Consider the following 12,508-nt stretch of genomic DNA (forward strand, 5'->3'; position numbering starts at 1 on the left):
CTCGCAGCAAGCTATCAAATACGGCGCATTTCTGGGCTTTTAAAAAAAACGCTATGCGTCGCCAGGTGTTTCATCGGATTTGAGGTGTTACCTCCTTTGACAGTATCACAGTATCAGCTTAAAGCACTTGTTGCAGGCTGCTGAGTTTGCTCTAAAAGAACGTACGTACCTGGGCCCGCCTACTATTCTCGGAAACGTAAAATGATTGGCTAGAAGTGTATCACAGCTCAGGAAAAAAAAGCACCGAAATAAAGCACCGAAATGTGCGCTGCTTTTCGGTCTGGTTACTACCGTTTATGTCAGAACCGGTGCCATCATGGCACCGGACACCGGTACCCATCCCTACTCCTGAGAGAGAACCCCAGTTTGCATGTTCTGCTTGACCTATCAGGGGAGGACAAAGATCTGACAGCCAGTTTAATTGCTGGGGTTCTCAGGCCAAGCTATTCTGTCCTTGGGAGCAACAGAAGAGTTAGAGGGGAGCTGATGGTGGTCAGATTTCTGGAATTTCTCCAGTGTGTCGAAAGTAAGCAGAAATTCACATAGAATGTAGTCTGGCCATGAAACAATTCAGGACACTAAAGTAAAAAATATTTTGTATTTTTATGTCACATGCATACACAAAACAGGAATAAAAATGTATGAAATCTTACGACTGACAAGAAAAGCAAAGACAGAACCTCTGTACTTTTTAAAAATACATTAGCCATCATTTAGTTGTTAGCTCAAGCTTTAACTATTTTAGTGTCCCCAGGTTAACGGTGGTTTTTCTTTCTTTTTAGATAAAGAGCTGAGAGACGCACTTGGAGAAAGGAGTCTTACCAAGGATGAAGAGGCATTTGTGAAGGCTTTGAGGCCTGGTCACATCTTGGCTTTTGCCAGCGGGAGCAGCAAGGTTCCAGCCATGGGTTTTCAACCAGCTCCTAAAATAACATTCATTCACGATGAAAGCAAACATCTCCCGATTGCACACACATGTGCAAATGAGCTTCAGCTTTTTGTGAATGAAACAACAATGGCTGATGATGATGCTTTTCATTACTGCTTCTTAGTAGCACTCCTGAATGGAGATTTATTCAGCACCATCTAAACATGTTCCAAAAAAGTGAAATTAAAATGGTGGGCTGGTTAACTCTAATCCTGTTCATTAATTGTAGTTTCAAGTAACTTTGCTTCATACAAGATAGTTGAAATCAATTCTGACTGCATTTAATGTTGAAATGTAATAATTTTCAAAGCTTCAATAGATTTATGAAAATGCTAACTCTCTATTTTCAACGACAAATCAATAAAGCCACTGGTGTAGTACAAAATAATTTTATTAGCGTTTTCTTTTTTTTTTTAAACAAGGACATTTCAAAATTACGGAGCCCCGCAGGGGACACGGGAGAAAAAAAATTAAGACAGACTTTTGCGAGATCTCGCAAAACAAACTCGGGATCTCGCAAAAGTTTTGCGAGATCTTGCAAAACAAACTCGCAAAAGTTTTAGCCGCATTCTTCGGAGGCCGCCAGCTCGAAGCCGACCGGGAGGTTGAGGCACGATGTGCCGGGAAAGTGGTGTTCCTCCTGACTGTAATAGGTCTCGACCTCCCGTTAGCTTCGAGATGGTGGGTGTCTTGTTAACCGAGCAGATATCTGACGTTCACACAACTACATTCACGCCTCAAACTATCTTAAAAGTGTATTTTGTGACCCAGAAAGAGTAATATTACAACTAAGTAGCTGCCGCCATTGTTGGAATTCAACTTTTGCGAGATCTCGCAAAAGTTGAATTCCAAGGGGGGCCCCGAGGCAGACCCAGGACACGCTGGAGAGATTATATCTCTCGGCTGGATAAGCTGGAGGAGGTGGCTGGGGAGAGGGAAGTCTGGGCTTCTCTGCTTAGGCTGCTGCCCCTGCGACCAGGCCGGGTCGCGGATCAATCCTCTGGTTGTGCACAGAACTTCCCATTAAGACAGAGCCTTCACCCCTGCTTGCTCGCATGTCCTCCCAAATCTGAGCGTTCTCTCCTCCATGATCAGTCCTGATATGCAGGGGTCTGCCAAATTGTCCAACAGCTGCAGTAAAGAGGGCTTTCACAGTCTCAGCTCGATTATTGCTGGAGCACTGAAGAAACATCAACATCATCAAATTAAGACATCATCCTGCTGTATCCATCTATTGCACCATGAACAGCAAACTTCCAACGAATCAGCTTGTGATTTCCATCTATATGCCATATGAAATTTGGATGAGGCACAGAGTATACTCGCCGAGCAACTGGCGTTCTTCTCCTGGATAGAACACCAGCCGAGTCCACCCTCCGCAGTGACTCTCTTACGTGCCATCTTTGAACCACTATGTTTTTGGAATGCAGATGACCCATCAGCATCACTTCTCCAACATTTGGATGTTCAGTTTTTATCTGGGACACTATCTGATCTAACTCATGGTCACTGATTACACTGAATGTTGACACTGAGATATTATAGTCTTGCAGTAACTTATACAGAGTGGGCCTGGAGATGGAAAGGATAGATGCAGCTTCAGTAAAAGATGTTTTCAGGGAAAGAACATTTTCCAGTTCCTCTTTGGAAATCTGAAGCCTTCCTTGGTAACCATCCTAGAACACGGCAAAGATAATCTCAATGAGAAAAATTCTCTAACAGAAAATGGGTAATTTGAGGCAATTATACTGTGACAGATTAGCTAGGGAGTAATATTTTATCAATAGTTTTAAAATATCAAATTGGGCAATCAAAAGACACTTCACAGCAAAAACAGTAATAAAATATGATGTAAAACTTGTGAATGTTGTTGGTGGTGATGTGACACTGCTAGTGATGGACCCCTAAGAAGATGAAATATATGTAGAATCAGAATCATTACTTTGACAGGAGTTAATTTAAGGTGATATATTACACCAAAGAAAAAAAAAAGCCAGTCAGCTAAATGATATGTGTAAGAAGGCCTACCGAGCGGTATGGTATCCCAGTGGAGACGGCAGGTCTACTTGGTCCGGGTGCATTGCTGGATTCCTAAGGAAACATTTACATCAAGAACGACTGTTACCTACCAAATAAATAAATAGAGTTGTATGATGTTCGATCTGTCTGCTGCCTACCAAATGAAATAATTGAGGACTAGCTAAGTAATCTAGCTTTGCTAGTTTTGCTAACACTCCTATCAACCCGTCCAAAACAGTCAATGGTCCAAAATGTTATACAATAAACTTACCAAGTGCTGCGGCGTTTGTGAGGTGGAGACTGCACTACCGCTGAATCGTTGGATGGCCGACAAAACGGCTCTTCCAATGTTTTCAGCTAAATCGCTGGACATGCTGGTAGGGAATCAGTGACCCGTACAATAAATTTGCATATTAGCTAAATATTTAGTTTCCCGTAACATTTAGATTTAACATTTAAATTTAACATTTAAATTTAACATTTAGATTTAAATATAATATTTAGATTTAACATTTAAAATTGTGTTTTAAATAACAAAAGTTACAAATATTTTACTAAATGTTGTAAAAAATGACTCAAAAAAAGATGTTTTTGTAAGATTTAGAGCTAAATGTGGAAAAATGTTGCCATTAATTTCGGCATGTTTCAGTTTACAAATGGCGCCCCTTATAACTGAGGGTAGGAACATAGATCAAAAGGTAAACTGATAGCTTCACTGTAATGCTCAGCTTGCTCAAAGCCTGCTCATCCTCTTCTTGAATGCAGCTCCTGTAAGGGTGGCTCGATAGTTCATAACAACTCTGAGGTGAGTCACTGAAGAGACTAATAGTTGGTGATTCTGTTCTGAGATGTGATGCTAGAGACTCTTCCAGGGGCCAGAGCAGGCGACACTGAGGGAAATTTAAAACTGCTGGATAAGGGTAAATGTAAATTCAGTAAAATTAGAATTAAATAATCAGCTATGTACCACAGGCCTTCAAGCTGGCTGTAGTTAAACCGATAATTTTCTGTGCATCGTTGCTTACTTGATGAAAGCCCAATTAGGATAACCAAAGATGCGCAGAAAAGAAGATCGGACACAGGCTAGGAAGGATAAGAAAGACAAACGCAACAACACTGTCATCCCCTATGTAGCTGGTGTATCAGAGAAACTCAGGAGCGTTTTCTCCAGACATAACATCCCAGTTTACTTCAGACCCAGCAAGACACTCAGACAAAAACTGGTTCACCCGAAAGACAAAACTCCAAAACACAGACTTAACAATGTGGTGCATGCTGTACAGTGCAGCGAGGAATGCAAAGACTTCCACATTGGAGAGATGAAACAGCCACTTCACAAGCGCATGGCACAGGATAGAAGAGCCACCTCCACAGGACAAGACTCAGCAGTCCATCTGCATCTAAAGGTCAAAGGTCACTCTTTCAAGGATTCCAATGTTCACATGTTGAGAACAGATGGTTTGAAAGAGGAGTGAAAGAAGCCATCTATGTCCACTGTGAGCGACCATCTTTGAACAGAGGCGGTGGCTTACGACACCAACTGTTGTAAGCCACTGTCATCTATAATCCAGCTTTGAGATCCTTACCAGACGCCTTAATGCCCACTCACACCCTGGGCCATCTGATCTCAGGAAATCACATGATAGGGTGAGGCTAGGTTTCACAATGAGCCCCTCCGAAACCCTGGCTGATTGGGACCCACACCTGTGATTAGCTAGAGGATCATTAGGGGGTCCATGACCCTCTTGGGGGGATACTCCCACTGGGTTTACATCTGGGACTCTCCAAAATTTGACCTTAGAACTGAAGAAGCTTCTCGTATGAGAGGTGAAACGCCTTCAAGCAACTTACAGAAGTCCAGACGCTTTTCTTTCCAAGCTACTTAGACTGCGATGACCTGGATGACTGAGAACCTTCACAGACATCTTGATGGTTGGTGTTTCGATCCTTGGACACTCCAGTCTGCATGGTACATGCATGCCTTGGCCATGATACTAACTCCAAGTTGCTCTTAGCTCATCAGAGTGTGAATGTTGGTCAGAAGACATTTAAGCATAGAAAACAGTGCTTGTGTGCAGTGGGTGAGGACGAGTGTCAGAAATGATTTATGACAGAGGGATAGCAGCAAGAGTGAACGGGAAGGTTTACAAGATGATACTGATGTATGGTTTGAAGATGGTGGCACAAACAAATGGACAAGAGGCAGTGCTGAAGACATCAACATTCCCACTAGAAGTTACCAGATTTGACAGGATTACAAATGAGTACATCAAAAGGAGGAGCTGTTTGGAGACAAAATTAGATCGTCGAGGCTGAAATGGTTTATAAATGTGTATAGGAGGGAGAGTGGATATATTGGACGAAAGATGCTAAATTGGAGGAAAAGAGCATCTCCTCTTGTCAGAAGAGACTGCTACCCTGCTGAGCAGCCTCAGCCTTCCTATTCTGAACATCCTCCGCCTTTGTATCCTAAATCTTTAGTGCAGGCAGGCACAGCACCTACACAGCTTTTAGAGCCAGCGGAGCCTGAGCCGGTATACGTCAGGTGATGCCTGAGCCCAGGCCTGTGGGGCCCACACAGTCTGAGGGTCTCCACCTCTGCTGGAGGCCACATGTCAAGTCATGGGTTGGTGTGACTGAAGAGGCAGATGATCTGCGACCCTACACAGCAAATTCAAAAGTGTTAAATGTTTTGGTGTTAATAGTCTTCTTGCAAAAGTAGAGTTAATTTTACTCTAAGTAGAGTCACATTCTTTTAATGTAACTCTGAGGTGTAAAATGATAGTAGTTAAAATCGAGTGTTAAAAATGAGTGTTTCTCTGTCAAATCTGGAGGCGTTACAATGGAAACATTAACTCTTGGCCTCTTAACTCTGAACTCCTACAGGGGCTATGACACCAATAGAGTAAATTCACAGACTCCGCCCCCAGCACCATAGGCTCCAATCGAAGCTGAAGTGAAGCCGTTTCAGAACATTTTGCTCTACATATTTGAGTTGTTTGCCATGCTTGGTAAGTCATTTTTTCAAAGATTGCTTCAATTATTATTATTAGCTTTTACTTCTGTGGCTCTTTGGAGTTGAGACAAAGCTGTGTGAAAGGCATTAGCCATGTTGCTCGCTGATAGCATAATATTCTGTTTTAGCTAGCTGAAAGGTATTGTTTGCGGGCAAATACCACAGCCTTGAAAAAAAGCTTGCATGTGAATTTTCAGTCAAACTTTTGGTCAAATACACCTAAAACAATGTCTAGAATGTGAAATGTTGGTATAATGGTGCTGCTTGAAGCCTGAAAACGATCTCCTATAAAAAAACGAGCAAACAGCAGTAGCAGACGTCCTGACTGGATTCTACGTTAGCATAGATCCCTCCAGAGTCTTGTGCACACGGTTTAGGTAAAAATTAAAAAGGTTGAGGTTTTACATTTAGTTCAGTATTACCTGTTGCCTGTGTCCTTGTCTTTTGGGAAAATACTTTACACCAGTAATGGCTCAAAGATGATTCCTTTTCTTTACTGTGCTGCAATTGTTTACTGGATTATTTGTGCCATTAATTAGTGTCAACTAATTTTTATTCAATCTCCACACAGGATATGCTTGTGAAGATGGAATATGGGGGAGAGCAGAAGTGCGTTGAAGTTCCACAAAGGGATGAATGAAGGACATGCATATTGTATTGAAGAAATAAGTGTTGAGAATGCTGTTATTTGCATTTACCACACTGTAAAAAAGGGCAGTGAAATTGACATAAAAACCATGTAAAACCCCTACAGAAATGTATAGTAAACCCCGAAAACACAACTTTCGTGTTTCGATCACAGTGAATTATTGTAAACCTTTAAACAGAATGTTCCTGTTATATTTACAACATGAATGTGTGATTATAATCAAATTTATTGGTTAAAACTATAAATACTGTGAATAAAAACAGTGAAACACTGTAATACTCATAACCAAACAATCATGTTAATTTGACATGCAAATACTGTAAAAATCACAGTTTTAGTCAGTTTTTCTTAAAAACACATGACCTATATGTAAGTCACTTTACAACTGCATGGATGTACTGGGCCTACTTTGAACATGATTCATGAAATGATGCAAAGTCATGGATAGGACTAATAAAAATGTTTTCACAGAATGTCATGATCCGGAGTCTGCGACTCCGTGTTTGTTTAGTTTATTAGTATTCTGTGGTTTTGGTTACCTTGGGTGTTTATACTCTTCTGTTTCATGGTTCATGTTCCTATGTTCTGTGTCCCCCAGTCTGTGTTAAGTTGGTGTGTTATGTCATTGCGTGTATGTGTTTCCTGTTTTATTGTGAAGGTCTGCGTCTTATGTGAGTGTTTCAGTTTGTCTCCCTACTCTCGTCACGTGATCACTCCCAGCTGTGTTCCCACCTGTATGTAATCTCCCTGTGTTCTCTGAGTGTATTTAAGTTGTGTCTTCTGTCATAGTAATTGCTGGTTCGTCTGTGTTGTTTCCCCTCGGTCTCCCTGCGTCTTCCCGTATGTATTTCTCCGGACCTCCCTGCATCCTCGTTTCTGGTTTGTCTTATTAGTTTACCCAGTTTAGGTTTCCAGTTTCATGTTTTGTCGCCACCGTTGTTTGTACTTACCCACCTCTGTGAATAAACACTCACCTGCACCAGAGCTGCCGCCTTTTGGTCCCTTTCTACAATTCCACACGGCTTGCCCCGGCAATCCGTGACAGTACGAACCAGCCACCATGGACCCAGCGGCAGTAAATCCGTCCGAGGAGCTCCGTGACGACGTTACATATAACGTGGAGATTCTCCTCGGGCTGTGGCTTGAGGACCCTCCAGAGGAGCTTCGCCGCGCCGTGGAAAGTCGGCTACAACGGCCCTTTTCCGGCCTGCCATGGCTTCTAACTTCGCTTCCTCCGACCGTGCAGGCTTTTCTCCGGCACACACCCCACCTTCTCTCAGCCACTCCTGCCTCGCTGCCCGACTCGCCGGATGTGATCTTGCCTGGCCCGTCGGAGCCGTCTGCGGGGAGGAAACGCCGATCGCGCCGCAAGCGCGCCACCCCACAGCCGGACGTTCGGGCTTCTAAATCGCCGGCTGTGGTGAGTGAGGACTCTTTTTCATTTTCAGACTGCATGACTGTTCATTCAGGGGCTGCGTTTTGTGTGGCGGATGTCAACGCGAGCTGCTTATCGCCTGTGCAGCTACCGGCAGCTCAGTTAGCTCCCCCACAGCCACTCTCAGCTCGGTTAGCTCCCCCGCAGCCACTCTCAGCTCGGTTAGCTCCCCCGCAGCCACTCTCAGCTCGGTTAGCTCCCCCGCAGCCAGTGCTCCTCTCAGCTCAGTCTCCTGTGCCTCCCTCAGCTCAGTCTCCTGTGCCTCCTTCAGCTCGGTCTCCTGTGCCTCCTTCAGCTCGGTCTCCTGTGCCTCCTTCAGCTCAGTCTCCTGTGCCTCCTTCAGCTCAGTCTCCAGTGTCCCCTTCAGTTCAGTCTCCAGTGTCCCCTTCAGTTCAGTCTCCAGTGTCCCCTTCAGTTCAGTCTCCAGTGTCCCCTTCAGTTCAGTCTCCAGTGGCCCCTTCAGTTCAGTCTCCAGTGGCCCCTTCAGCTCAGTCTCCAGTGCCGCCCGTAGCGCAGGCCCCAGTAGCTCCAGTGCCGCCCGTAGCGCAGGCCCCAGTAGCTCCAGTGCCGCCCGTAGCTCCAGTGCCGCCCGTAGCGCAGGCCCCAGTAGCTCCAGTGCCGCCCGTAGCGCAGGCCCCAGTAGCTCCAGTGCCCCCGCTACCCGTAGCTCTGGCTCCAGCAGTACCGGTTCCACTCATTCACTCCATGCAGGGAGAAGATTTAAGGTCCAGTCAGGGAGTTTCTCGCGCTTTAGCTGCTTCAGGCACCGTTCTGCACACCAGGGCTTCCCCAGAGGCTAGGTCTCAGTCCCCAGCTGATTCTGGACCCCTGAAGATTAAGCAGCCCTCAGAGAACAACTCCGTGTCAGTGCTGTCTGAGCAGGGCCAGTGCTCAGCACAGCACCCATTGCCTTCATGTCTGCCAGAGGACTCCATGCCTGCTGGCTTTGTGATGGCTTCTGCTGGAGGGTCCAAGGGGCCCGTCCAGCCTTCGTCTCGTGTCTCCGCTGGAGGGTCCGAGGGACCGCTCCAGCCTTTGTTTCCTGTTTCCGCTGGAGGGTCCGAGGGACCGCTCCGGCCTTTGTTTCCTGTTTCCGCTGGAGGGTCCGAGGGACTGCTCCGGCCGTTGTCTCCAGTCTCCGCTGGGGGGCCCGAGGAGCCCGTTCAGCCACCTGTCTCAGCTGGAGGGCCCGAGGAGCCCGTCCAGCCACCTGCTGCAGCATCATCATCATCCTCGCCGGCTGCAGCATCATCATCCTCGCCGGCTGCAGCATCATCATCCTCGCCGGCTGCAGCATCATCATCCTCGCCGGCTGCAGCATCATCATCCTCGCCGGCTGCAGCATCATCATCAGCCTCGTCTGGTCCAGCCTCAGAGCCTTCAGCCTCGTCTGGTCCAGCCTCAGAGCCTTCATCCTCGCCTGGTCCAGCCTCTGCAGCCTCGCCTGGTCCAGCCTCATCCGAGTCTTCATCCTCGCCTGGTCCAGCCTCTGCAGCCTCGCCTGGTCCAGCCTCTGCAGCCTCTCCTGGTCCAGCCTCCGCAGCCTCGCCTGGTCCAGCCTCTGCAGCCTCGCCTGGTCCAGATCACCATCGGCTGAGTGGCCGCCGTTGCCTTCCGCACGGCCGGCCCCCGGACCGCCATCGCCTGAGTGGCCGCCGTTGCCTTCCGCACGGCCGGCCCCCGGACCGCCATCGCCTGAGTGGCCGCCGTTGCCTTCCGCACGGCCGGCCCCCCGAACTGTGTCCACGTCACCGCCGTTGTCGTCCGCACGGTCGGCCCCCCGAACTGTGTCCACGTCGCCGCCGTTGCCGTCCGCACGGTCAGCCCCCTGAACTGTTTGGACTCCTGTGCTGTCGGCCCCCTGGCCGGCCCCCTGAACTGTTTTGGACTCCTGTGCTGTCGGCCCCCTGAACTTTTCTGTTTTGGACTCCGTTTTTCTTGGGCTGTGGTGTGTTTCGTTTCATTGGTTTTCTTGGGTTGGGTCTCGTGTTTTGTTTTTCTTTTTGTCTTTTGGCCTTCTGGTGCTCCTGTTTTGTTTTGCCTCGAGCCCTCCGTCCTGGACCCCCGCCGCCCGCCCTGGTCGGGTTGTTTTCTGTTTTTTCTGGCTGTTTTTCTTGTTGGGCTGTCTGGAGCCAGCCTTTGAGGGGGGGGTCCTGTCATGATCCGGAGTCTGCGACTCCGTGTTTGTTTAGTTTATTAGTTTTCTGTGGTTTTGGTTACCTTGGGTGTTTATACTCTTCTGTTTCATGGTTCATGTTCCTATGTTCTGTGTCCCCCAGTCTGTGTTAAGTTGGTGTGTTATGTCATTGCGTGTATGTGTTTCCTGTTTTATTGTGAAGGTCTGCGTCTTATGTGAGTGTTTCAGTTTGTCTCCCTACTCTCGTCACGTGATCACTCCCAGCTGTGTTCCCACCTGTATGTAATCTCCCTGTGTTCTCTGAGTGTATTTAAGTTGTGTCTTCTGTCATAGTAATTGCTGGTTCGTCTGTGTTGTTTCCCCTCGGTCTCCCTGCGTCTTCCCGTATGTATTTCTCCAAACCTCCCTGCATCCTCGTTTCTGGTTTGTCTTATTAGTTTACCCAGTTTAGGTTTCCAGTTTCATGTTTTGTCGCCACCGTTGTTTGTACTTACCCACCTCTGTGAATAAACACTCACCTGCACCAGAGCTGCCGCCTTTTGGTCCCTTTCTACAATTCCACACGGCTTGCCCCGGCAATCCGTGACACAGAAGATGTCATTGTGAACCTGAGAGGTTGCCTCAACATTTATAGGCTATATAAAAATATACAATTAAAATTGTTTACATCATGTTTTTTTCTTAAATCATTCGGGCTATTTTCAGCCTATTGTAGGGTAACCAATAAGAAATTATTATTTAACGACTAAGTAATGCTTCTGTCATAATGCTTGTATTCTTCATGTTTCTTTTAATTGCAATGTGATACTTAGACTAGAATACTTTTTTGGGTTAGGTCAGCAATGTCTCATTATTACAGGCTAAACAAACTTACAGTGCCTCCCATAGGATCTCTATGGTGCCTCATCTCCACAGAGCTGTAAGCTACTTCAAACCACTCACCGTTGCACTGAGCGCGCCTAATTTTGAATGTGCATCTGAAGCTCGTCTCTGATTGGATGAGGGCGGGAGGGGAAGAGCGCCTAGTTCACGACTATAGCTAACGAGCCAGCACGAGAGAGAAGACGGGAGAAGAAAACGTTGAACTTTCAGCAACTACATTGTTAGGACAAATTACAAACATACGATTTCAAGTGTTTTTTGAGGATCTGTGTTTGTTCGTCAGAAAGTCTGCACGGTAAGTTCAATATCTAGGCGACGTTTTTTCAAGATAAAAGCACCAGTTGATCTTTAGACCAATGCTCATAACCTAGCGCTAGCATGCTAGTTCAGCTGAAAAGCACAGGCAAACTTTTGAAATACTAAAAATGATCATCTGCGTCTTTTGTAAAAAGGTATTGGTCACATTAAGAGGCTATGTACCACATTGCAGAGTGCATAAGAATGAGCCTTGTTGTATTTTTAAATGTGTTGGCGCCAATTGCAGCCAAACATTCACCACATATTCTGCTTTCAAGGGGCATTTTTATCGTGTGCACAATGCACCTGCACTTCAAGCTACTCATAAAGCTCTTGTTGCAGATTTAAAATGTGCGGTTTCATTATGTGCCCGCCATTTTCAAAAAGTGAAAGAGCTAGTGTCTCACTTAAACGATCATATTGCAGAGGGCAGGTCTGTGTCATGTCCAGTAAGTGGTTGTAAGCATATGTTTACAAAAAAGTCATCATTTACTTCTCACATGTGTAGGAAGCATAAAGCTTGTTCCCCAGATGGTATTGATGACATGTACAAGGAATCTCATCCTCAGCCCCCAAATGACAGTACAGAATATTCAGAAAACACACATGAAACCATGGCATCTGCTAGTTCAGCCAGTGATATGCCAGAGAAGGATAGTCATTCTTATCTCAGAAACATGTGTGTCTTTTAACTTAAACTGCAAGGACAGCTGCTAATTCCTCCCTCTACTATACAGAGTATTGCTGAGGAAATGCAGAATGTGCACGAATTGGGTCAAGCCTACACAATTAATAAGGTAAGTTGTTTACTAAAAAATGAAATGAACCTATCAGATGAAGCAGTCACTAAAATCTGTGACTGCATTAAAGAGTCAGATTTGTTCTCTGCTTGCCATCAGGGACAACTAGGAACAACACACACCAGAAATCAAACATTCAAAAAAATGTTTAAATACACAGAACCCAAGAAAGTGCCATTGGGAATGGATGAAAACATGACAGAAAAATGTGCTTACTACATACCAGTTGGAGAAACCCTGAAGAGCTTTTTAGAGTCACAGTTATGGAGGAATACACAGTCACAACAGTTTGGGGTCCTGATGTAGAAATTTTTAAGGATTTATATGATGGCAAAATATTCAAAT

At 45.8% G+C, this 12,508-nt stretch overlaps 1 protein-coding gene, 1 long non-coding RNA gene and 1 pseudogene across 4 annotated transcripts; 2 read left to right on the plus strand and 1 right to left on the minus strand.

Moving 5' to 3' along the window:
• Window positions 1-2,463: 2,463 nt before the first annotated feature.
• On the minus strand, window positions 2,464-3,302 carry LOC146676703 (uncharacterized). Its single transcript, XR_014907691.1, has 3 exons — window positions 3,219-3,302; window positions 2,957-3,019; window positions 2,464-2,604 (listed from the first exon to the last, which is right to left on the minus strand). It is a non-coding gene; the product is annotated as an uncharacterized LOC146676703 (long non-coding RNA).
• A 1,155-nt stretch (window positions 3,303-4,457) lies between these two features.
• On the plus strand, window positions 4,458-11,192 carry LOC146676704 (uncharacterized). 3 transcript variants are annotated; one of them, XM_085380296.1, is made up of 3 exons: window positions 4,458-4,916; window positions 5,834-5,958; window positions 6,535-11,192. In XM_085380296.1, exon 3 carries the CDS (start codon window positions 7,673-7,675, stop codon window positions 9,956-9,958), a length of 2,286 nt encoding a protein of 761 aa, XP_085236422.1. In that variant the 5' UTR covers window positions 4,458-4,916; window positions 5,834-5,958; window positions 6,535-7,672; the 3' UTR covers window positions 9,959-11,192. The 3 variants fall into 3 exon arrangements, with proteins under 3 accessions (XP_085236422.1, XP_085236414.1, XP_085236408.1); XM_085380288.1 differs by having other exon boundaries at window positions 4,458-4,879; XM_085380282.1 differs by lacking the exon at window positions 4,458-4,916 and having other exon boundaries at window positions 5,600-5,958.
• A 150-nt stretch (window positions 11,193-11,342) lies between these two features.
• LOC146676705 (uncharacterized) lies at window positions 11,343-12,272 on the plus strand (annotated as a pseudogene).
• Window positions 12,273-12,508: the final 236 nt, after the last annotated feature.

The sequence above is a fragment of the Rhamphochromis longiceps genome, linkage group LG2 (genome assembly GCF_057381845.1).
Source record: "Rhamphochromis longiceps isolate RC_006_pf linkage group LG2, R_longiceps_female_GT1.1, whole genome shotgun sequence".
Taxonomy (NCBI): Eukaryota; Metazoa; Chordata; class Actinopteri; order Cichliformes; family Cichlidae; genus Rhamphochromis; species Rhamphochromis longiceps.

What these genes read in the sequence shown, in the direction of transcription:
- LOC146676704 (XM_085380296.1), top strand. Translation starts at nt 7,673, where the DNA reads ATGGACCCAGCGGCAGTAAATCCGTCCGAGGAGCTCCGTGACGACGTT.